General features: G+C 35.6%; 2 protein-coding genes across 4 annotated transcripts; one reads left to right on the forward strand and one right to left on the reverse strand.

Moving 5' to 3' along the window:
* Positions 1–11,431: 11,431 nt before the first annotated feature.
* LOC140863261 (clathrin interactor EPSIN 1) lies at positions 11,432–15,824 on the reverse strand. 2 transcript variants are annotated; one of them, XM_073266562.1, is made up of 12 exons: positions 15,687–15,824; positions 15,556–15,604; positions 15,416–15,467; positions 14,498–14,577; positions 14,312–14,390; positions 14,053–14,136; positions 13,781–13,926; positions 13,495–13,707; positions 13,087–13,253; positions 12,755–12,948; positions 12,035–12,413; positions 11,432–11,866 (listed from the first exon to the last, which is right to left on the reverse strand). In XM_073266562.1, exons 2-12 carry the CDS (start codon positions 15,594–15,596, stop codon positions 11,643–11,645), a joined length of 1,659 nt encoding a protein of 552 aa, XP_073122663.1. In that variant the 5' UTR covers positions 15,597–15,604; positions 15,687–15,824; the 3' UTR covers positions 11,432–11,642. The 2 variants fall into 2 exon arrangements, with proteins under 2 accessions (XP_073122663.1, XP_073122664.1); XM_073266563.1 differs by lacking the exons at positions 15,556–15,604; positions 15,687–15,824 and having other exon boundaries at positions 14,053–14,120.
* A 1,394-nt stretch (positions 15,825–17,218) lies between these two features.
* LOC140864952 (RNA polymerase sigma factor sigC-like) lies at positions 17,219–20,562 on the forward strand. Of its 2 annotated transcripts, none has more exons than XM_073269401.1 (7): positions 17,219–17,376; positions 17,771–17,910; positions 18,033–18,518; positions 18,605–18,835; positions 19,293–19,433; positions 19,542–19,742; positions 20,084–20,562. In XM_073269401.1, the coding sequence occupies exons 1-7, from the start codon at positions 17,310–17,312 to the stop codon at positions 20,366–20,368; spliced, it is 1,551 nt and encodes a 516-aa protein (XP_073125502.1). In that variant the 5' UTR covers positions 17,219–17,309; the 3' UTR covers positions 20,369–20,562. The 2 variants fall into 2 exon arrangements, with proteins under 2 accessions (XP_073125502.1, XP_073125503.1); XM_073269402.1 differs by having other exon boundaries at positions 17,793–17,910.
* Positions 20,563–26,487: the final 5,925 nt, after the last annotated feature.

A 26,487-nucleotide genomic window follows, 5' to 3' on the forward strand; every position in this document is an offset into this window, starting at 1 on the left:
GTTTTTGCGAGGTCCCGGCGCGGGCGCGCCTGTTTTGGGCGCGGGCGCGCGATCCCTTTTAAAAAAAAATATATATATATATATATATATATATATATATTGATTCGTTTTTAAGCGGCTCCTCGTGTTCGATTGTGATTAATTAATCGAGTACAGAAGATTAGAAACGGGGTCTCACATAATAAGTACTCCCAAAACTTAAATAGATTCTCGGACCATACCTTCGTCCGTAGATAGCCCTTTGAAGTCGCTAGTGAAAGAGTAGGTGCCGGTGAGCCAACTTGTGGCTAAGGGCTTTGATGACTCTTTGTATAAACAATCTTTTGTTTAATATAATTTACACTTTTATTAATGGCAATGACTTTATCTTTGTTCATATTGTTATATTGTGATATACTATTGTTGTTTTGATAAAGACCTTGAATATTCTATAGTGTATGTAAGATGTGGTAGAACATGGGGATGTCTATCATGAAACACATCTTATAGTCACTGTATATTCTAAACTGTTCCTAGTCGATTGAGCCGTCCGATAATAAGGATAAGGATCGCTCGAGTTTGAGACTAGCATTTACGATGCAGAGTACCACGTTTCATTGTTAGGGAACATAGAGATGTTCGAAGCATGCAAATGGATATTCATATGATGAATGATCGAACTACCCTATCCGGACTTTCCAAGTGGTTATCACTTATCGAGTGGATAAAGTCCGCGGTTTTGGTTGTACACCATTAGTCCTTACTACTTGAAACATCATTGAGACTCTATATGCTAGTACTGTGCTTTGACTCGTTTATCGACTCTATTGGGGTCATCAGGTGTCGGGATTGGGTACAGTTACAACACATATAGGAGTCGATGCTTTGTTGTCAAGGATTCACCACATACTTGCGAGTGTGGATATCCTATGCGATCTGAGGAGATATTAGTGTGACGAATCTCTGGCCAGAGTACATGATGTGGTTTAAGAAATGGTTTCTTAGTAGCACATGCAATGTCACTATTTGATCTTCAAGATGTATTGCATAGTTATCGAATCTCGAACGACTCTCGATTTACCAATGGTTGTTGATTCGATCGGGATATATGGATGAAGGGACCGTACTGTACGCTAACCAAAATCTATTGGTTCTTGCAGGCACTATCAGTGATACCTAGGGAATCATGGGGCGATGTTGCTAAGCGCTCTTACCATGATTCGATGGGCAAGTCGGAAATTGTTGTTCCGAGTCACAAGGAGTTGTGAGCCCACGACTAGCTGTATCCCTGAACCATTGAGGGTCACACAGAGTAATGGATTTTTAATCCCCGTTGAGATAGTTAAATTTAAAGAGTTAAATTTAATGAACAAAGAAGTTGGACTTCTTAATTATGAGTAGAGGAGTAAGATTTCCTAAAATGACATAGGGATGGGCATTTTTGGAAATCACTGAATTCGGATTCAGAAAAATTTATCTTGACTTTGAAAGGTGCAGAAATGGTTTCTGTGCACATTGGTGAAATCGGCTTATTAATCGGAGTCATGATGAATTTTATATTAATTTCTGAACATGCGGACTTTGCTTTTCGGGCTTGAACTTATGACTAATGGGCCCTAAACTGTTAGCGGCCTACATTATAAATAAGTTATTGCAGTACAGAAATTACACACAACAGGTCACAAATTTTCGAAAACCCTAGTATTTTTCTCTGACAGTGGCCGCCCCCCCCCCCCCCCCCTTCCCCTCTGCTCGGAAAATCCAGTCTGTGAATTTTGAATTACAGTCTGGTTTAACAGATCAAATTCGTTAATTCTCTTCGTAGAAACTTCTGATAGATTTTCTAGTGCAATCTATCAGAGGGATTAAATCTCTGTTCGTGGACCTGATTGAAGAACAGTTCGTCCATCAGTTCCAGGGATATACAACAAGAGCAGAGCAATTTGTTGGTGTCCATAATCTCGATTCAAGATTGGAGGTAAAAATTTATAATTGTTATTTAATTTTTACACACAAAATTTAATCGTAAAAAGTTTTGATACCCATTATGGAATCGTTCCATATAAAATTTTTAAACTTCCGCTGCACCGAGTATCAATCCTGATTGATCTGATCGCCGCGTTCTCCAACAGTGGTATCAGAGCCAGATTGCTCAGATCAAGCGATTAAATTAATCGATTGTACAAAAAAATTTTAAGCCTCGGTTTTTGAAACAAAATAAATATTTTAAAAATAAATTTTTTTTTTTTCGCGCAAAACCCGGGCAGCGATTGGATCGCTGCCCGGGGGGGCAGCGATGGTCGCTGCCCCGGGTAGCGCACGGCGCTGCCCAAGGCAGCGATCGGCGCTGCCCGGCCCGAGCCCTTTGGGGCGCGGGCAGCCCGGGAGTGTCCCGGGCAGCCCGCGGAAAAATTAATTTTTTTTTTTAATTTTAAATTAAATTTTAATATTTCAAAATTCTATTTTTGGTCCGATCGAAAATTGTTTTTGATTGGTCCACGAGGCATCGGATCGAATTGTTCGAGTCCGAAAATTTTAAAATTGATTTTTGGATAAATTTGAATTTTTGGAAAATTTAAATATTTTATCCGTTAAATTGAATTTTGAAATTAATTATTTTTGGTACAATTGATGATAAGATATGATCTTATGGATATATTGAGTAAAATATGATTTTATGTATAAAATTGGATTTTATAGATAAAATATGATTTTATTTGATAAAAAGATAAAATATGATTTTGTATGTAAAATAAGATTTTATATATGAAATATGATTTTATCCTTTTAAATTTAAATTGCCATTGCATGTTATCCAATAAATTAATTTTGAATTAAATGTTATTGGATAAGGATGATCGATTGCCATGACCAATTTTATAGGTGTATGTTAGGAATTTACATTTGTTTTTATTGTTGTTGGATTTATTAATGGGCCTGGTTTATGGCCCAATATGAATTGTCATATGTAATAAAAGTGGGCCTGGTTTATGGCCCGTTCCCACCCCTTAAAAATGTATCCCCTACTTGTCATTGTTATTTATTGTAAATACATTAGATTTAGTGGGAGATGAAGATTTGAAGATGGAGGTGGGCCCAGCAGACAATAAAGACAGAAGAAATGTAAATTGGAAGCACAATGTAATAGGATTGCATTGCATACTGCATATAACCTAGGATTGGACTAAGACTCGTGATTGGCAACCACGAGTCGATTAGAAATGGAATCGATCATCCTATATAATATGTGATATTATTGTTGTATGCATGTTTTAGACAAAATTGTGTGAATCCGGCAAGCATACAAAATTTTAAAAATGATGAGACAAATTTTCATAATTAAAATTCCTCATTTTAAATATGATTTAAAATTTATATCAAGATAAATAAAGGAAATTTAAATTTGTTTAAATGTTCCTACCTTCCATCAACGATCAATGTATGAGATGCTACCCGCGGATACGGTCCGGCTCATATTATTGGGGGGCCCGTTCGTTGGAAAGCTGTACATTGGATCGACACATGTTGTAAGTTGGGTGGAACTCCCATGGGATCGGCTCATATTATTGGGGGATCCACATGGCGATCGTCCATCACAACTTAATATTGATGGATCATCTTGACATGTCACAATAAACGGCGTCATATTATTGGGCCCTTATTGGACATGAGGTAAAAACGTGGAGGTTGCTTTGGAAGCAATTGGGCTCTACCTTTTGAAAATTATGGTTGGCTGATATTATTCGGGACCATAGTTTGTCAATTGGACTCCATGTTCTCACTAAGGAAAACAGTTTTCCGTTTTCACTAGAGGGTAGTGAAATCGTTAAAATAGTGGGAGTGAGATTCATAAAATAAATTTCGCCTATTTTATGTCTTAGTAAATTACTTAAACAATCACTGATATTTGTCTGTTTCTTTTCAGTATTTCATAAAGATGAATTCGCGTAATCCACTTTTCTCGATCCTCGAACAAAATAAATTGACTGGCGCAAACTATACGGAATGGTTCCGTAAGTTGAAGATTGTCTTGACTTCGGAGAAGATGCTCTACGTGTTAGAAAAATCTCCTCCGAAGGAAGCACCAGCTGACATAAGTCCGGAAGAGTTAGCCAAGCTTGATACATGGTGGGACCATGATATCAAGGCCAAATGCTATATGCAAGCCTCGATGTCTGATGAACTCCAGAGGCGATTTGAGGACACCGTGAATGCTGCTGACATTCATGTACAACTCAAGGAACTTTTTGGGGCTCAATCGAGGGCTGAAAGGTTCGCTACTATAAAGGATCTAATGACGTGTCGCATGCGTGAAGGGACTTCGGTCCGTGATCATGGGGTACGAGTGATTTGGCTCATACAGAAGTTGGTAACCCTTGATTTGGTGTTGGAGCATGAACTCAACGTGGACTTACTACTTCTATCTCTTCCTTCTTCGTTTGACGGATTTGTGGTGAATTTCAATATGAACAAGATAGAGGCCTCCCTTGAAGAGATGGTCAATATGCTTGTGACATATGAATCCACATTAAAGAAGGATAAACCGGCTTTCTTGGTGGGCTCCTCTTCTTCTGCTAAGAAGGGGCCAAGTACAAAGGGTAAGAAACGTTCTGCCCCACCCAAGAAAATCGAACCCGAGAAGAAGTACAAGACAAAGGCTTCAAACATGGAAAAATCCAAGGATGTTTGCCATTACTGCAAGAAGCCCGGTCATTGGAAGCGTAACTGCAAGGAATATCTAGAGCAGTTGCGAACTGCGAAGGGTATGTTCTATATTGAAATAAATGTTTCACTTAATACTACTTCTTGGGTATTGGATACCGGATGTGGATCTCACATTTGCAATGATTTGCAGGTGATGACAAGAAGTCGCAGGCTTAGAATGGGTGAGACCCAGCTGAGGCTCGGAAATGGTTCCAGAGTTGAAGCTAAAGCTGTGGGAGATATTTATTTAATTTTGCAGAACGGTTTTAAGTTACTTTTGAGAGATGTTTTATTTGTTCCGGATTTGATTAAAAACATTATTTCTGTTTCTATGCTTGATAGAGATTGTTATTCTTGCAATTTTGTGAATGGAATTTGCAATATTTACAAGAATGAATGTTTGATTGGAAATGGACAACTTGAAAATGATCTATATAACTTAAAACTAAAAGACGTTCCAATAAATTATGTTGATAAACCGGCAACAACAAACAAAAGGAAAATCGATAGCCAAAACCTGGCAAACCTTTGGCACGCTAGGCTAGGTCATATTTCCTCAAGGAGGATGAACAAGCTAGTGGGAGAGGGCATGTTTGATATGTCTGATATTAACTCTCTACCTACTTGTGAATCCTGCCTAAAAGGAAAAATGACTAAATCTCCTTTTAAGGGTAAACCTGAGCGTAGTCAAAATCTGTTGGATTTGATCCATACAGATGTTTGTGGTCCATTTAGAGTTGGTACTCAATATGGCCACACCTACTTCATTACCTTTACTGATGATTATTCTAGGTATGGGTATTTATATTTAATGAAATATAAGTCTGAAGCATTTGAAAAGTTCAAAGAATTCAAGGCTGAAGTAGAAAACAAGCTAGGTAAAAGTATTAAAGCACTTCGATCGGATCGAGGTGGAGAATACTTAAGTACCGAGTTTTTGGACTATCTGAAAGAGAATGGGATTCTCTCTCAGTGGACTCCTCCTATGACACCACAGCTGAATGGTGTATCGGAGCGTCGTAATCGAACTTTGTTGGACATGGTTCGATCCATGATGAGCTTCACTGAGCTTCCACCTTCGTTTTGGGGCTATGCGCTTGAAACGGCGGTATTGTTGTTGAACAACGTCCACACTAAAGCAGTGGACAAAACACCATACGAGTTATGGAATGGCAAAGCTTCTAAGTATTCGTACTTGAGGATTTGGGGATGTCCTGCTTACGTGAAGCAGACAGTGGGAGATAAGTTGGATAGTCGATCCACCTTATGTTATTTTGTAGGGTATCCGAAGAATTCAATCGGATATTATTTGTATTATCCTGCTGAAACAAAGGTGTTTGTTTCAAGGAATGCCACCTTCTTGGAGAAGGAGTTCTTATTGGATAAGAAAGGCGAGATGATGGAACTCGAAGAAATTCGAGAAGAACCCGAAATACAAAATAACGATCCTACACCTCAGGAACCATTGATAGACACGCCTGTACCTAGAAGATCCGAGAGGACTTCTAGACCTCCTATTCGATATGGTCTTCTTCTTGAAGGGGATCAAGATGAACCCGATGTTGGATGTGATCCAAGAAACTTCAAGGAAGCAATTTCTGATGCGGATTCAAATTTATGGCTTGAAGCTATGCAGTCGGAAATAGATTCGATGCATACAAACCAAGTTTGGTCTTTAGTAGATCCTCCCGATGGAATTGTTCCAATAGGGTGTAAATGGATCTACAAGAGAAAGCTTGGGCCTGATGGTAAGGTATTGACCTACAAGGCGCGATTGGTGGCGAAAGGTTATACTCAAAGACAAGGAGTTGACTATGATGAAACCTTTTCACCAGTTGCAATGTTCAAGTCCATAAGAATCCTTATTGCCATAGCTGCTTGGTATGACTATGAGATATGGCAAATGGATGTGAAGACTGCTTTTCTTAATGGAGACATTAAGGAAGAAATCTATATGAAGCAGCCTGAGGGTTACACATCCATGGGAAGCGAGCATAAGGTATGCAAGCTTCAGAGATCAATTTATGGTCTAAAACAAGCATCAAAAAGTTGAAACCAGAAATTTGATGAAACAATAAAGGATTTTGGTTTCATCAAGAACCCGGAGGAACCATGCGTGTACAAGAAAGTAGTTAAGGATGCTGTGACATTCTTAGTACTTTATGTTGATGACATCCTACTCATTGGGAATGACGTAGGGATGTTGCAGTCAACAAAGATATGGTTATCAGGTAGATTCTCGATGAAGGATTTGGGTGAGGCATCCTACATTCTAGGGATACAGATCTATAGAGATAGATCTAAGAGAATGATAGGACTCACTCAATCAACCTACATCGACACCATATTGAAACGGTTTTCAATGGATGGGTCCAAGAGAGACATCTACCCATGTGTCATGGAGTTTCTCTATCCAAGTCTATGTGTCCCAAGACGGATGAAGAGATAGAGAAAATGACACATGTACCATATGCGTTAGCCATAGGTAGTATCATGTATGGGATGATATCTACCAGACCGGATGTAGCATTTGCTCTGATTGTCACGAGCAGATATCAATCTAATCCCGGTCAAATGCATTGGAAAGCCGTGAAGGACATTCTTAAGTACTTACGAAGGACTAAGAATATGTTCATGGTATATGGAGGAAGAGAACTAAAATTGGAAGGCTATACCGACTCTAGCTTCCAAAGTGACGTGGATGACTCGAAGTCAACCTCTGGATTTGTGTTCATGCTCAATGGCGGTGCTGTCTCTTGGAAGAGTTCCAAGCAGGACACCACAGCGGATTCCACCACTGAGGCAGAATACATTGCAGCATCAGCTGCTGCTAAAGAGGCCGTTTGGATGAGGAATTTCGTCCAAGAGTTGGGCGTTATTCCTGAAGTTGTTGGTCCAGTCCCGGTGTACTGCGACAACACGGGTGTCGTTGCTCAGGCAAAGGAACCAAGGTCTCATCAAAGATCCAAACACGTACTGAGGAAATACCACATCATCCGGGAGATTGTGGAAAGAGGAGACATCACTGTCGAAAGAGTGGCCTCTGCAGACAATATCGCTGATCCACTTACTAAGCCCTTGCCAAGACCATTATTTGACAAACATCACGAAGCAATGGGTCTACGTAGTATGACTAGTTGGCTTTAGGGCAAGTGGGAGATTGAAAGAGTAGGTGCCCGGTGAGCCAACTTGTGGCTAAGGGCTTTGATGACTCTTTGTATAAACAATCTTTTGTTTAATATAATTTACACTTTTATTAATGGCAATGACTTTATCTTTCTTCATATTGTTATATTGTGATATACTATTGTTGTTTTGATAAAGACCTTGAATATACTATAGTGTATGTAAGATGTGGTAGAACATGGGGATGTCTATCATGAAACACATCTTATAGTCACTGTATATTCTAAACTGTTCCTAGTCGATTGAGCCGTCCGATAATAAGGATAAGGATCGCTCGAGTTTGAGACTAGCATTTGCGATGCAGAGTACCACGTTTCATTGGTAGGGAACATAGAGATGTTCGAAGCATGCAAATGGATATTCATATGATGAATGATCGAACTACCCTATCCGGACTTTCCAAGTGGTTATCACTTATCGAGTGGATAAAGTCCGCGGTTTTGGTTGTACACCATTAGTCCTTACTACTTGAAACATCATTGAGACTCTATATGCTAGTATTGTGCTTTGACTCGTTTACCGACTCTATTGGGGTCATCAGGTATCGGGATTGGGTACAGTTACAACACATATAGGAGTCGATGCTTTGTTGTCAAGGATTCACCACATACTTGCGAGTGTGGATATCCTATGCGATCTGAGGAGATATTAGTGTGACGAATCTCTGGCCAGAGTACATGATGTGGTTTAAGAAATGGTTTCTTAGTAGCACATGCGATGTCACTATTTGATCTTCAAGATGTATTGCATAGTTATCGAATCTCGAACGACTCTCGATTTACCAATGGTTGTTGATTCGATCGGGATATATGGATGAAGGGACCGTACTGTACGCTAACCAAAATCTATTGGTTCTTGCAGGCACTATCAGTGATACCTAGGGAATCATGGGGCGATGTTTCTAGGCGCTCTTACCATGATTCGATGGGCAAGTCGGAAATTGTTGTTCCGAGTCACAAGGAGTTGTGAGCCCACGGCTAGCTGTATCCCTGAACCATTGAGGGTCACACAGAGTAATGGATTTTTAATCCCCGTTGAGATAGTTAAATTTAAAGAGTTAAATTTAATGAACAAAGAAGTTGGACTTCTTAATTATGAGTAGAGGAGTAAGATTTCCTAAAATGACATAGGGATGGGCATTTTTGGAAATCACTGAATTCGGATTCAGAAAAATTTATCTTGACTTTGAAAGGTGCAGAAATGGTTTCTGTGCACATTGGTGAAATCGGTTTATCAATCGGAGTCATGATGAATTTTATATTAATTTCTGAACATGCGGGCTTTGCTTGTCGGGCTTGAACTTATGACTAATGGGCCCTAAGCTGTTAGCGGCCTACATTATAAATAAGTTATTGCAGTACAAAAATTACACACAACAGGTCACAAATTTTCGAAAACCCTAGTATTTTTCTCTGACAGTGGCCGCCCCCCCCCCCCCCCTTCCCTCCTGCTCGGAAAATCCAGTCTGTGAATTTTGAATTACAGTCTGGTTTAACGGATCAAATTCGTTAATTTTCTTCGTAGAAACTTCTGATAGATTTTCTAGTGCAATCTATCAGAGGGATTAAATCTCTGTTCGTGGACCTGATTGAAGAACAGTTCGTCCATCAGTTCCAGGGATATACAACAAGAGCAGAGCAATCTGTTGGTGTCCATAATCTCGATTCGAGATTGGAGGTAAAAATTTATAATTGTTATTTAATTTTTACACACAAAATTTAATCGTAAAAAGTTTTGATACTCATTATGGAATCGTTCCATATAAAATTTTTAAACTTCCGCTGCACCGGGTATCAATCCTGATTGATCTGATCGCCGCGTTCTCCAACAGCTAGTCCCGGATGGTTATAACCACTCCTTGGTTATTCCAGAACCTCTATTATAACCGATAGGGTCCTCAAGTGTATAACTCACACTATATAACTGAAGAAGAAAACTCGGGAATTCGTATTCAAATTATGACTCCGAAGAGCCCTATTTATAGGAAAATTTTTGGATGAGTTCGGGCCCTCCGAACTGGGGTTCGGATCGTCTGATCCAACTCACTGCCTGCATGCGAGACACGTCGAGTTTGGACCGTCCGATCACCACTTCGGGTCATCCGAAGTGTCCTAAATTCGACACTTGTCAAAAACCATGGCTGAGTAATCCTGCCTACTTGGCACAGGTGAAGTTCGGGCATCCGATCCTTAGTTCGGATCGTCCGAACTTGCCTTAACTCCGAAGTCAACAAGCCATCTTCGGAGCCCCCGAGTTGCTGAGTTCGGGCCGTCCGAAGTCCTCTTCGGATCGTCCGAACTTGCTCAGAAAATGAAAATCCAATTCTTGATTCTGAAGTCCGATTAAGCCCCGGAATTGGTTAATTACCAACCCTTAATCATGTTTACCATATTATTATCTTAAAATGGAATCTGGGTTACTACTGAGATTATCTAAAAATTTTAAAATAAAAATAAAAATAAGATTGAATTCAAAGAAAAAATTTTAAAAAGTTTATTTTTTGTGATAATTGTTTTTAATTTTTTCTTCTAATATGGTGATTGTTTTGCATATCCATATATGCATATACATAGTAGAGATTAAAAATGATATTATGAATGATAAAATATTTAATATAAAAAATTTATAGATAAATTATGATTATATTTAAAAAAAATAAAATAGTCTTTTATCGTGATCAAACAAAATTTATTTTTTTGTTTTTAATAGGGTGGTTGTTTTGCATATATGCACACACACATATATATATACACGCAACAGAGATTTTAAAAAAATTATATTATGAGAGATAAACTATTTAATCTAAAAATTTTAAAATATAAATAAAAATACGTTTGCATTTAAATAAATTTAAAATAATCGTGATTAAATAAAATTTAATTTCTGCATTTAATAGGATGGTTGTGTTGGAACATACGTGGTTTCGTTGTTGACAAAATTACATAAACAATTCAGGGATAAACTACATTTGTCCACGAGCATGCATAACTGAAGAAGAAAACTGAACAAGTTTCCGAGCAAAAATGCAAACGTAAAAGAGGGATATTGGTGGAAATCTTGTGTTTGTGGTCTTGCGCCTTGCCCTTTTCAAATTCTTATACCTTTTGTTTCTAAAAACGGTACTTGCATGTTGAAAGTTCATTTTATTCAAAAGAAATTCATAATGATGATATTTATTTTAGATAAATGTTATTTACATTTTATTTTAAAATTTATATTCAAAATCGATCATGTCGTTAAATTAGTTACATTTATTTTTGATAATTTTCATTCCTAAAATAATTTAAGACCACGGTGATAGAAGTCCAAAACGAAGATAAAAATAGACATTATACTTGGTAGGTTACAAATTTTCATTATTTTCCAAAATAAAACAGGCTATTTTAATATAGAAGAAAACGATCTCACAACTCACAAGCTAGCATTTTTCTCATATTTGAGTTATTATAGTTTTAATGGTCCAATTGCTCTGAACAAGATCGGCCATGCCGTTCCTCCCGTGATATTCTCAAGATGATGGGAACATACACACGCTGATGTTTTGAATGGCTTTAATTTGATATAATAGCATATCAAACTCTTGGTTTACCATGAAAATGATAGTCAAGATTTTAGCTGTAATTTTACACGAACAAACGCAAGCAACCGTGCGAATCATAAAACAAATACCCCATCTACGAAACAGTTAAAACAACCAACGTAGATTTAGATTTTGATATGCACGACACCTTATTCATCAAATTCCCCAAAATGCGAAGCGCTTCAGAAAAATTTCACTTCAGAAAGCTCCCGAATTCATATTGTTGGCTGCTAAGACCGGAGAAAAAATCATCATTATTGGTTGATGTCGTTGAAGCCACGCTCGATCTACCAAGTCCTGAACCAATGCCCATAGCTCGACCCTGGTAAAATGAAGGCAAAGGTCCTTTTTCTTTTTCTTCAGTTCCATCAGTCAGCCCGCCAACAATACCTACATCTGCTAAGTTAACTTTCTTGGCTGCATGAATACAAGATATGCCCAAAGTATCAGCATAAAGTGTAGTGTTTGGAACATTGTCTGCTAGAGTTGGAACTTGGAAATAATTCTCAGCGTGAAAAGGAATAAATCGGAAAGAAGGAAACGCCAATTACTTATAATACATGGAGGTGATAAAGAAATACTTACGAGCTGTTATATTCAAGTCAATGAGTCCCCGGCTCAAAGAATCTGCCCATATTCCAGATTTTACTTGAAATGCATCCTTCTTGGGTGGAGACTTGGTTTCAAGTGGAGATCCATTTGCGTTCCCATGGCTTCCTTCACTGTAAGAACTTTGGTTGGATGCTGTTGATGAAGGATATGTGTGAGAATTGATTGAGCTAATAGACGCAAATCCATCAAAGTTGTTCAGTGGAATCGCAGCAAATGGATCAAATGTGTCGTTAGCTGCATCAGATTTTGAAGCATTGCTATCATGTTGTGGAGCTGGTTCAGGTGTAGCAAAGAAATCCATCGGTGAAGAAACAGCAGGAGCAGGCTGAGAAGCAAATAAATCAACATTTGTCTGCAAGACACAGAAAATGCAAGCCAATTTAGAACAGTGAGACAAAATGAAGCTACTACATATGATTGGCTTGAGAGAAAAGGAGCGTTTCTATTGAATTAAATTAATGCTAACCTACAAAACCCCTTCCACAGAAGGCAAAATAAAAGTGAACTTTCCAAATAAGAGAGACGACGAGAAATAAGATTCAACAGAGTAAGACATGAAATTTAAACTCGAATGACTCAGGTAATATTTCTTTATATTTTTAGAGAAAAATATGAAGGCACCTTCTCCCAATTTTATCAAGAAGTACAACTGCACATGCAATTGCACACAAGACATTGTCCACTTAAGCTTACCTGGGGCCTGGGAAGTTTCTCTACTTGTGGCTGGGGTGTTGCGGATACAAAAGCAGCATCAGCAAACAAATCGACCTCTGATGGATCATTTTCAGAAGTAAACTTATCTGTCGAACTGGATATTGGTGCATCCAAGAGATCACCAACAAAATTTTGCCCAAAAAGATCCACTTGATTACTTCCAGCAGAAGGTTCTGTCAATAGCGGATATATTAAACAAATAAAAGTTCCAAATCAATGAGGCAGGTGGAACCCTCAGAAAAACAGTAAAGGTATAATAGCTCATGCAGATACTCATCATCAAAACGAAGCTTAACAGCAAGATTACTTACTTGCACTTGAAGTCCCCCGTGGATCAAAATCCTCAAAATCATCATCAACAAACTTATCTGTCTGCACATTTGAGCTTTGTGAGGTAACTGATGCAGACTTATCTGGCAAGCTCGTTTTTGTTGTAGTTGATGCACCACTTCTACTAGCTGTCGAGCCCTGACCCTTGCTGAAATTTTTCTTGATATTTAGAGGAAGCAAACCACAGATTACATACGCAAAAAATAAATAAATAAATAAATAAATAAAGCATCTTTCAAATTATTCGTGTAAAAACCATGCCATGCACCAAAAACATGAAACACACTGCAATTTCAAATCATCTAGTCGATCAGCAAACAAATCGCAGCATAGAATTGTGCAGAAATAGAGGAGAACAAAGAACAGCTCTTCGCGGCAACAGTGCAGACCTAGAATTAAGAGACAATTCTTTCTTTAATTTGGTAGGCTTCTCATATTTATCTTCATCATATCGATCATTGTTCTTATAACTATCCTTGATTCTATCACCATCACTGCTATTACCAAAACCTCCATATTTGCCGCTGTTACTAAAGCCCCCACCACTAACTGAGGACATGCTTGACTTGTACGTTATTCCAGATGATGAAAGTCCAACATACCTACAATTGATTAAAAGGTCGTAAGTACACCATTATTGAAACATCTATATACAACCTCGAAATACGATCTTACTTATCACGATTTTCAGCAGCTTTGTTCCTCGCTTCTTGTATTTTGTCTTTGTTGTTTAAAAGAGCCACAATAGTTTCTGCCTTTTTCCTCACATTAATCCCCATATCCTTCCCACTTGGCTCAACATACTCAAAACTTGCTAGAGACTAGAGAAAGTAAAAGAGTGAGATTGAACTCAGTTGGAATCTAATAAAAAGAATTGGTATGTTAATTTCGAATTAGATGACACAATAATGATTACATAGAAGTTAGGCAGAAGAGAAAATACGTACAGATATTTGAAAAGTATGTTCTACTATGTCATCAACAGCACGATCAGATCCATGGGCCACCAAATACTCTATAACAGACAAGGCCTAGATTGGAGAATCATTAAAATTTGGTTGCCAATATTTTCAAAGATTACAAACATGTTAGACTTGATGACAAAAGAAGTAACAGATAAGAACGAATTGAAGAGATTGAAATTTAATCATTCAAATATGGAAAGTGGGGTAAATTCATCATATGGTTCTTGGGAAAGGTAACTACCTTGTAAACAAAGCGCCAATTCTTCCCAGTCTCTGTCAATCGCGTCCAAAGAACATTCATAACCATTTGGCATTCGGTGCTGCATGATATCCCAAAGATATTTTTACGGCAAAGCAGCCACTTTAAGAGAAACCGGCTAGGAATAAGATTAACAATTTAAGCACGTGAAAGAGAATATAGAAGTACAATTTCTTAGTGGCTTGTGCTATCTCTGTCAATGCAGTACCATGAGGACCCCAGGGTTCATCTTCTGTCGCATCCAAAACCTGATGTAATTACACAGACGGAAATATATCATCTTTCACTATTTCTAGATTTATATGACGATATTGTGTTTGATGTGTCTTGCTTCAGTTATAGGCATATATCACCTTGCACCTCGCACCTCGCACCTAGCACCTAGAATGCAGGCCACAAGAGAAACTACTCTAGTACCTTTATTGACTATGTTCTAGTGTATATGCAAGTATAACAGCATTAACCCAGAGGCGATCCCTAACTATAGAAATTTGATCCTCTGATACATTGCAAGCTTTATGTTGTGGTTACTTTAAATTTCAGAGTGTTTGCTAGTAACATAGCCAAAATGCACAAAGCAAAGACCATGGAGAATATCTAAGATGTAGATAAAAAATTTTTGTTTTCTAAAGCATCTGTGCCAAAATCCATATTTCCTGCGAAAGGTTTGGAAAAGCAGGGAAAAACAAACAGGCCAGAGACCCTCAGTGGGTGAGGACTTTGCATCTTTTCAGAAAAGAAACAAAGATACAAAAGAATTAGTATCAACCCTGGAGCTAAATTTTATAGTTAAAACTCCTCAGCATTTTATCATGTTTACGTGATACAATAATTGGATTTCCTGCAACACATATAAAGATTACAGCAACTATGGAACTTTAAGGCGATAATTTTGAAATTTCCACCCTATTATTAGCTTACTACGACAGATTATACTAAGAATGCAAAAGAAAAACAATAAACAATAAACCAAAAAAAAAAAAAAAAAAAGGAGCTAGAAACATTAAATATCAACGGACATACACGAATTCAACAACCAAGTTCCTTGCAAATAAGGAGACAACATAACAAAATTTAAGCTATTACCTTTTGTTCGATCTCCGGTACCTTCAACACCTTCAAATTCACCTCCCTCTTTCTGCATCACCGCACGAATATATCACATTGGATAGCTAGTAAATGAGATCGTTAATTGAATCCGAGAATAGGGGAACAAAGAATCATACATTTCACGGACAGTTTGATCGAAAACCTTCATAAAATCCATGGCTGGATCTGTGAAATTGACAGAGAAAAAACATGAATAATCCAGATAGATCTGAAAATCAATTCAATGATTCAAACAAAAATAGGTTACGAAATCTCTGGGTTGATGAAGCTTGTGTTGGTGGATCCAAGTATCGAACTGATCTGAACCTCTGACTCCAAAGTTTTTCTGTATTTTCCTCACAATTAATTTTATGACAAGTAATTTGTTTCCATTAATCATTTATTTTTCATTTAACATTTCATAATAAGCTGAATTTTTTTTTTAATAATTAATAAACAATGGGTCAAATTTTACAATTGTCTATACGCATTCTTAAATCTTAAAGTTAAATTAAAATTTCTATCGCAACTTTTTAACAGTTTTATATTTTTAAAATCCAGATTTGAACTAAAGCAATGAAAAAATAATAAGTTTTATTCGTGTAAAATATATATCTCTCATAAAACTGACACGTGGTTCCGATAATGACTTATCTTTCTAAATAATTATGTATTCTGAGATTTCTGTGGAGTATAATTGTTACCTAAGTTGCTTTAGATTAGATATTTTGATGGGAGTAATTGAGTAGAATTGTTGTGTTTGGATAGTATTTAGGTATTTTGATTGGAGTTGGTCTCGTTAGATATTTTGATTCGTGTTGCTTTCGGATATATATATTTTTTAATTATTTATTTTCATATAGGTATTTTTTTATTATAGCATATGAAATTTTTTATTAGTTTTATTGGTTTTTTTTTGAATTGGTGCAATTCTTGAAGGAAGTTTTTGTTTGTAATTTGGATCATGATTGTATTGTATTCTAAAAAAAAGTTTATGAATTGTTGCTTTCGGATAGGTATTTTGATTTGATTAGAATTGTTCATTTCGTATATAGGTATTTTGATTAGATTATATGAAATCTCTTCATAGTTTTCCCCCTTGACTTAATTATGGAATTCATGCAATTGTTGATTAGAGTTTATGAAGTATAATAAAATTCGTGAAATCAAATTTATACAAATGTTGAATATAATTGTTGTTTACAATAGGTTTTGATTATATTTTTTAAAATTGTAACACAGAAGATGCGGAAATCCTTGTGTCATTATGTGTAGATGTCAAAACATGATCAACAAGATCTCGGTTTAGTTATGAACTTGATTATTTTAACTTAAAATATTATATGCTTTGGTGTTCATTAAATCCTTGCAAATAATAATAATAATATATTACCCCTTGTCCAAGTTGGTGAAATATGCGAATATTTGATCAAAAGTGAGAATTTCAATTCTATTTACTAACACTTTTTTGGACTAGACTAACTCATCGCACAAGACTTATATAGTAGGGTTTAACTAGCTAGCCTATTATGAAAGCTATTGCGTTAATTCAGGATTTACTCAATGCGCACTGAAAAATAACATATGCAAATTACCATATGACAAAAAAAACTTTTTTTCTTTTAACAAATTTGTTAAGAAAAATTCATAATCAATTTACTTTACAGTTATTAAAATAAGAGAAACCGGAAAAAAAAATCGATAAATATCTTATTATTTTTATTTATGAGAATAAAGAATATCTAAATTGAGAGATGAAAAAGGGGGAAGGGGATGTGAAAGTGGTGGACGAGAGATGGCAAATATACTCCACCACTCTTTTGATCTCATGAATATATAATATATATATGTATCTTCTTCATAGGCTGCAATATCCATTTCTAATTCGTCAATGGGTTTTAGGCTCAACCTCAAATGGGGTGCAGCTGCATCCCCTCTGTCTTCATATCCACATCCATGTGAGCTTTCACTTTTCTTATTGTTTATTATTAGTATTTGGGATTTATGGGTTTCTTTCATCTTTATCATTCAGTTGATTCCCAGAAATTACTAGGCGAGTTTAATGTGCAGATGCTTAGCTTTGCTAGTGGCTTTACTGATCATCGTGCATACATATTGTATTTGTAGCTTTGAAACAGTAATCTTTTAAGCTTTTACTTGCTGTGTGGATGGATGGTCGGGTGAATTTGATTCCAGCTACTCTCATGGATGATTGTCTTATTCTTATATGTGTGAACTTGATTTTCAATATGACCATACCATTTTATTCTTATTGACACAACACAAGCATGCGATCCACCACAATCTCATGTCATGATATTTATAATTAGAATCTATGTTCATATTATTTAGGTAATTCCAATCTATTGGCTAGGTTGTCCACTGCATCCCTCATATTTCGGGAAACTGAGACATTTGCTGATAATAATTCCCTGGCACAAGCTTCTTCTTCTTCCTCACAACTTCTGGACAGCTTTTACTCTGCAACAAAGGTACTTTTGTATGCTCTGATTATATCCTCTATCCTCTTTTGGCTTCCTTGAATTCCCCGTTATTCGGATGGCAATTGTAAGGGGGGTCTGATTTATATCGTTTTCATTGTGATCATGTCCAGAAATTCGACAAAGAGGGTGAACCAGCATATCTCACGAGCCTTCAAGCCACCCAAACATCTCAGTTCAAGTTATTGATGAAAAATCTTGATATGTTGGAGGGCATATTTGCTGACACTGATGTGGTTAGGTTGGAAGGAGATATTCTAAAGCAGTTAGAAAGGCTCGGTGCTCTAAGATATTTCCATGCTTGTCTATCCGGGACTCTCCAGTCCGTACCTGTCAAGCTTGTTGAAGAACCTAGTGTAAATGATCATCCCGTGACTGGCCATTCAAGCAAACTGATTTTTTCATCTGGAAGAAAAGAACTGAGAAAATTAAGGAGGAAACGAATATCGGAAAAGGAAAATGGCAGTTCCATGCAAGAATTTGGCTTGGATACTGTTTCAAGTAATATTAAGCCCCCTAAACTAATAAGACAATCAAGGTCAAGAAATAAAAGACAGAAGGTCATTAGGAGTGAGGCAGAATTATCTAGTAGCGTTAAGGTTGTTTTTCAGTTTTGCCGTAATAACTTACTTATCTTTGCCAAATAAAAAAGCCCATCTTTACTGTTGTTATTGTAACACAACAGTTGGTTGCAGAATTGGAAAAAATCAGGTTGATACTGGAGGAAGAAACCGGCGAAGTTGCTACCTTGAGTAGCTGGGCTGAAGCCACTGGAGTTGAAAAGAAAAAGTTGCTGCACCATTTGCATTACGGTTGGCATTGCATGGACGAGCTTGTAAGAAGTACACGTTCCTTGGTTTTGTTTATTGCAAGAAACTATCGGGGACTTGGAGTATCCTTTGTCGATCTGATTCAGGTTTGTCAACTGAATGATATTATATTGCATGTTTTTTTCCTCCAAAAGGAAGTATTGTTCTTACTGTATTTTCAGGCCTTCTGTTGGTTTGTTCGAGAAAACGAAATTCTATGTTTATATACTTATATAGCACACCTACAAATTAAGACCCTGAGTTCCATGATATGTTCTTACATAATGAGAAAATGTGTGCCCTGCTATTGGATGAGTTAGCTTCACCTCAAAGAGTATTTTTGTGCAGAATTTTGACTTCTGCTTTGTGTCTGTCTTTCAAGGAAGTTGTTCTTATTGACTAGCAGTGAATGCAATTCTTTATTTACTTGCATATTATATACACGTGACGACAAATCGAGAGATTTGGTGAGGCACATGATGGGGACATTGAGGAGTAAATTTTCATGCTAATCATCTTCATTTTCTTGTCTAACTATTAACTTGCCTGTCGCGATTTCTGCAGGCAGGAAATTTAGGTGTCTTGCAAGGTGCTGAAAGGTTCGACCAATCAAGAGGGTACAAATTTTCAACGTATGTCCAGTACTGGATAAGGAAATCTATCTCTACATTGATAGCAAGACACGCTAGAGGGATCAGAATTCCTGTATGCCCGTTCTTTTCTGTTATATATGGACGATTTTCAATTCCATTTTATATTTAAATTTTCAAACAAAAGAAGAAAATTACCCCTGTTCTTGCTTGTTATCTGCAGTGCTCATTAAGCAAAGGGATAAATCAAATACAAAAGGCACGAAAATACCTTAGCATCAGCAATGGGAATCATCCTGATGATCAAGAAATCGCCAAGTTCACAGGCCTATCTTTAGCTAAAATTAAGTCTGCTAGTGAATGTCTCAGGGTTGTGGGATCCATCGATCAGAAAGTCAGAGACGGAATCAGTATCAAATATCTGGTGAGATGCTGCTTTAGATTTCTAGTTAACCGTTTATATCATCACAACAACTCGTCGTTGTCAAATTCCACTTGGCCTCAACTTCCGAATGCATTAACCACTTTTGGTTGTTTATTTGTGCATGGAATTCTTGGCACGAAGCATGCGAAGAACAAATCTTGACACTTCTAATTAAGCATACAAATTTTGTTGTTATGAAGCTATTGAATTTAAGTTGTAGAAATAAATATATACAAGCGAGTTTAGCCATAAATGCTTGATGTGAGTTTGGATCACGGTATCACTTATGTGGAAATATAGTAGGAACTTTATTTATTTTGCGTTTTGGAACTTTGTCGCAGGAAGCTACGCCGGATACATCAATAGCAAATATAGAAGAGGCTGTGATAAGGCAACATATGGTAAAGGATTTGTACACTCTTGTGAATGGGTTGGAACCAAGAGAGATTCAAGTGTTAATGCTAAGATTTGGGCTAAAAAATTGCCAACGAAAGTCGCTGGAGGAAATCGGGATGCTGTTTGGTGTTAGCAAAGAGTGGATAAGAAAAATAGAGAGTGGAGCTTTGACAAAATTGAGGAACGAGGATTGTCTCGAAATTTTGAGTCATTATGCATGTATGCAGTAAGTTATCGGAATTCAGAGGCTTGGTTTCCATTTTGAGCAATATCCCCAGTATGTAAGTTTGAATTGTGAATAGTCTCAATTTTCCATGTCTTTAAGTGTTTCATTTGTGTTAGGATCGAAAACCATGTGTAGAGGGGGAGGAGGGGCTGAATACACACTCTTACAATACTAGTAAACAGCACGTGCGATGCACGTGGTGACACTTTGTTTATATAATATATCTATTTATTATTTTTTATAATTATTGAGATTTTCACGGTCTCATAATAAAAAATCATATAAACTTTAATTATTAATTATGAAAATCAACTGAAATAATATAATGATCATTTTTTTTTCACTTTTAGTCATGTTAATGGTGAATCTGTATTTTCAATCCTGTAACTTGAATGTTTTTATTTTTAATCATATTACGATGCATTTTTATTTTTAATCATGTTACTTGTATATTGTTTTTATTTTGATCATTTAACTCGCATGTTTTTTTTTGGTTCTGTTGTGTTATATATATTTTCATTTATAGTCATGTAACTTGTATATTATTTTTATTTTTTGTCATTTAACCTGTATTATATCCCTATATATTTTTATATTGTAAATAAAATTACAAATTTGTTATTTCACAATGATAAAATTTTACTTTTTATTCACACTTTTCGATAGATAATAGATAATAGATAGATAGATTTCATAATGATAAAATTTTACCTTTTTTATTCATATTTTTAGGTAGGTAATATATTTAATTTATACTACTACATTAATTTCGTAAATATATGTTTTTAACTCTAACTTTTAATATTATTACCGTAAAATTTAGTTTTTAGTTTTGTTCTTTTCAAAATTTATATTCTTATATTTTTTTAATTCTAACTTTTTATATTAATACCGTAATTTTTAGTTTTTTCTTTTATTCTTTTTAAAATTTATTTATCTATTTGATTAACTGCAACTCAATTAAACCACAAACTAAAATTTAGCTTATTCTTATATGTTTTTATATTGCCTAACATTACATAAGGTGTGAAATAAATAAAAATAAATTGTGAAAAATGAAAAAAAATGATTTTTTTCAGAAAATAATAATTAAAAATGAATTATGTAATTGCATTAACGAACGCATTAGTTGCAATTTAATGAATGTGTATAATGTATTTATGGATATTAAAATTTACATATAATATAATAAAAATATTTATTTACTTTTATGAGCTAAGTAAAATGTTGTTTTTACTTTTATATCTCTATATATTTTTATATGACCTTACTTATAATGTAAATAAAATGACAAAGTTGTTATTTTACAATGGTAAAATTTTATCCTTTTATTCACACTTTTAGATAGGTAAGATAATAGGTTATTAAATATACATGATTTTATTTTAATAGTTTTAGTGAAAATATTTTTTATTTGTCAAACATATATATATATATATATATATATATATATTCACTTTATATATCAATTTTTATATTTTTAAAGCATTATGTAGAAAATCTCCATACAATTGCTCGAAATAATACACAATCTAAGGATAAAATAGAAAATTAAGAGTGAAAATATTTATTATGTTAATTGTTTTAGATTGAAATAATACACAATCTAATAAAATAAATATTTATTATCTTTAATAATTTTAATAAATAGATATTTTTATTTTTCAACATCTAATCATTTTTATGTTAATCGAAATAATACACAATATAATAAAATAAATATTTATTATCTTTAATAATTTTAATGAATAGATATTTTTTTCCAACATATAATCATTTTTATTTTAATTGTTTTAGATTTTCCTAAGAATTATGTACGATAAAATGTTATTTCTCTAATTTATTTTTATTATCACATTTTTATTCAATTTTAACGTATCATTGTTTTAAAATTTTCTTATAAGTATGTCGTAACCAAATTTTGTTTTTATATTATATATTTTTTCAAAAAAAAACCACTTTGATGCTCACGTATTTTAAATTGTTTTTTCCTAAATTCCTAGAAAAAAAACATTGTTTGTGAACTTATCTCCCTTGGTAAAACATATACTAATCGTGAAATTCTTTTGAAGGTTATGCGAGCACTTCCTTTAACTATGGCAAGAAATGTCACTTCATTGCAGATTTCACTAAACCTAAGAACGATGAGAAGAAGCAGCACTATGAGAAGAAGAAAGGAAAAGAAGGAAGGAGAACATTCAGAAAGAACAAAGAACAAAGAGTACTAGTTACTGACGACGGAAAAAACAAGTGGGCAGAGACTGAATCTGATTATTCCGATTCAGAAATTTCATCCGAAGAAAGTGAAGAAGAGCAAGTTCAATGTCTCATAGCCAACTCTCAAAACGGAGAAGATGATACTGAGGTACTTGACTTTAACTCTTCTGAATCTACACGAGAAGACCTTATTCAGGCATTTAATGACATGGTCACTGAGCATCAGAATCTTTCTGTATCATTCGAGGAAGTGAAAGCAGAAAAATCAAGTCTTATTGATAAGTCAAGAAAATCTAGCTGTTTACAGCAAAAAGAACTTGACATTCTAAAGACTAAGATAAATCTGTTGGCAGCTGAGAATGATGAAATGAAACGAGTATTCCAAGATACTTTGAGTGAAAATCAAAAGTTGCTTAAAATAATCAACTCTTGGAATAATGCTTCTACCTCGTTGGGTAAGATACATGAGAACCAGAAACAAGCAGGCGATAAGACCGACCTTGGATACGGCTCAAATGAATGTATCCGTACTGAGGAAGGTACTCAATCGTATTCTAGTAAGAACAATCCTAATGCGATAAGATTTGTTCGATCTAGTACGATATATGAACACGATGAACCCAAGATCAATGATGGACAATCAATTCGTTATAAGAGCAAGGCAAAACATAAAGGACTGGGATATGTGGAACCTCAGAATCCAAGAAAAGAATAAACATGGAACAAATCTAGACTGAATGAACAAAGAAAGGGAAACCAATCTAAGTTTAAACAGTCAAGGTTTGAATCAAGTCAATCCAAGTACAAGAATCCTCAGGTGAAGCAGAACTGATACTTCAATTGCATGCCTGTTTAAAAATGATACAGACTGAACAACAAAGATCAAAAGTTCAAACAACACACAACAGTATCTAGACCACACACAAGCACATATCAAGCACCTCGACTGATTCGATTTTTGGATACACATATGGGTAAACCCGTCAAGGGTAATTCAGGTGTGGGTCCCGAAAGGACTAATCCAATTCGGACCCAAATAGATAAGGGTATCATAGTTATATTTTCTTTTTGCAGGTACTTTCAGTAAAGTTAGTCGAGAAAAACAATGTGATAGAAAAGACAACTTGGTATCTTGACAGTGGATGCTCCAGGCACATGACATGAAATAAAGAATTGTTATTGAAAATCATATATTACAAAGGACCTAAAATAATTTTTGGTGATAACTCAAAGGGTAAGACCGTATGTAAGGGTAAGATTACTCATGGTAACATTGTCATTAACGATGTATTACTTGTTGATAATCTATGTTATAACCTTATCAGCATTAGTCAACTGTGTGATAATGGTCACACTGTTGAATTTCACAAGCACTCATGCACAATCAAATCTAGTAAAGGTGAAGTTATGCTAACCAGGCTAAGAGAACAAAACACAAACAAGATAAATTGGCAATGTGATCAACCGACATCACCTACTTGTTTTGTTGCTCAAGGTGATAAGCAACGGTTATTGCATGAGCAGCTGTATCATTTAAATTTCAAGTACATTAGACATCTGAGCAAACATGATTTGGTTCTTGGCTTGCCCAAAGGAGATTTAAAAAAAGAATAAAGTATGTTCGGCATGTCAGCATGGCAAACAAGTGAGATCTACTTTTAAAACAAAAAGGTGTATGTCTTCTTCTAAATGCTTAGACTTGTTGCACATGGATCTATTCGGTCCTATACCTGTCGGAATCTTAGGGGGAATGAGATATACTTTAGTTATTATAGTCGATTACTCCCGTTTCACTTGGGTAATCTTTTTGTCTTCCAAAGGTCAAACAACCACTCACTTGATAAAAATTTTAAAACGTTTACAAAATGAGAAATGTAATGGGATAGATCGGATCAGGAGTGATAGAGGTACTGAATTTATAAACAAAACCCTTGGATTCTATCTAGATGACCAGGAAATCAAATATGAGTTATCTGCTGCTCGGACACCACATCAAAATGGGATTGTTGAAAGAATAAATCACACTCTAAAAGAAGCAGCCAGAACTATGATTGTTGATTCTAATGTCTCTCAAATACTTTGGGCATATGCAATTAACATAGCATGTTATACTCAAAACAGATCTATGATTAACAAAAAACATAACAAGACACCATACAAGATCTGGAATGACACAAAACCCGATGTTTTATATTTTAAAGTATTTGGCTGCAAGTGTTTCAACCATGACAATGGTAAACGTCATTTAACAGCCTTTGATGTAAAGGCAGATGAAGACATATTTATTGGATACTCCTCAGTCAGTCAAGCTTACAGAGTGTTCAACAATAAGTCACTGACAATAGAGGACAAACATTCATGTTATTTTTGATGAAGGTACTGTATGTGCATATCAATCTCAAGAAAATATTAAAGATTTAACAAATAGGCTGGAAACAACCGTACTAAATGATGAAAGTGATAACGATGAGCTTCCCATCAGAAAAATTGAACCAGACTCAGTGATCACTCAACCTACCGAATAACATATAGGTCAAGATTATGAAGAACAGAGGATTGAGGAAGAAATCATTGAACCAAATAACAAAATCAGAAATAAAGTTGATACTCCAAGAAATCAGGATACGAATCCCCTTGAACCATGTCTCCGGTGGAGCAAAGATCATCCACCTGGGCTGATCATTGGTAATCCTATTGCCCCTTTGCGTACCAGAAACCAATGATTAATGAATTATTACATGCAACATTTATTTCTCAGCTAGAACCTAAGCACATCGATGAAGCCCTACAAGATTCTAGCTGGATTAAGGTAATGCAGGAGGAAATAAATCAGTTCATTAGAAACAAAGTTTGGAATATAGTTCCTCGAACGCATAATCAAAACATTATAGGCACCAGATAGGTGTTCCGTAACAAACTGAATGAACATGGTATAGTGATTAGAAACAAAGCCAGATTGGTTGCTCAAGGCTTCAAACAAGAAGAAGGTATGGACTTCGATGAGTCATTCGCTCCAGTAGTAAGACTTGAAGCTATCAGAATATTCTCTTGATCCTCAGGATCAATGGGAATTTGCATATAACCCGAATAGCCATCCAAGAAACAATAAAAAGAATGTCCGACTAGTCTTTCCAACATTTGATCAATGAAGGGTAGGGGAAAGTGATCTTTACGGGTGACATCATTAAGTTTTCTATAGTCAATACAAACACGTCAACCTGTAACAATTTTAGTAGGAATCAATTCATTATTTTCATTTTTAACAAAAGTGATCTCACCCTTGTTCGGAACAATCTGAAAAATACTTACCCATTTACTATCAGAGATGAGATAGATAATACCTGCATCCAAAAAAAAAGCTTGATTACCTCCTTCTTTATCACTTCTTGCATGGCGGGATTGAGCCACCTTTGAGATTGGGTTGATGTTTTGTGATCGGCTTCCATAAGAATTTTGTGCATACACATAAAAGAGCTGATCTCCTTTATATCTGTTATGCTCCGCCCAATGGCTTTGATATTATCCCTCAACACGCGAGTCAATTTTTGTTCCTCGTCCCCTGTCAAAGTAAAAGAAATAATTATAGGCAGTTTATCATTATCAAGCAAAAACAAATATTTTAGATGCGAAGGGAGAGGTTTCATCTCAAGGATTGAGGCTTCTTCAACTGATGAGTTTAATGCTCTTGGAACATGTCCAATCTTCCCAATCCTTGAGTTTACCGTCCTTGAGAATATTTTGACGGCATCCAAGTACTGCACATATTCTTCGATCTCCTCATTATCCAACTCGCTTGGAGATGAATAGGTCAAACAAATCTCCAAGGGATCTTCACAAATAAATTTCTGTACATCACACTCAACAAACTCATCAGTAGCATCAATTCAAAAACAATTAGAAAACATT

Source organism: Henckelia pumila, chromosome 4 (genome assembly GCF_033568475.1).
Source record: "Henckelia pumila isolate YLH828 chromosome 4, ASM3356847v2, whole genome shotgun sequence".
NCBI classification, from domain to species: domain Eukaryota; kingdom Viridiplantae; phylum Streptophyta; class Magnoliopsida; order Lamiales; family Gesneriaceae; genus Henckelia; species Henckelia pumila.

Bases quoted from the DNA above. Each gene is read 5' to 3' on its own strand.
- LOC140864952 (XM_073269401.1), top strand. From the start codon at position 17,310: ATGGGTTTTAGGCTCAACCTCAAATGGGGTGCAGCTGCATCCCCTCTG. The intron at 17,377-17,770 runs GTGAGCTTTCAC...CATATTATTTAG, and splicing joins GTCTTCATATCCACATCCAT to GTAATTCCAATCTATTGGCT. The intron at 18,836-19,292 runs GTTTGTCAACTG...CGATTTCTGCAG, and splicing joins CCTTTGTCGATCTGATTCAG to GCAGGAAATTTAGGTGTCTT.
- LOC140863261 (XM_073266562.1), bottom strand. From the start codon at position 15,596: ATGGATTTTATGAAGGTTTTCGATCAAACTGTCCGTGAAAT. The intron at 15,468-15,555 runs GTATGATTCTTT...GCGGTGATGCAG, and splicing joins GATCAAACTGTCCGTGAAAT to AAAGAGGGAGGTGAATTTGA. The intron at 14,137-14,311 runs GTAGTTACCTTT...TCTCCAATCTAG, and splicing joins ATTGGCGCTTTGTTTACAAG to GCCTTGTCTGTTATAGAGTA.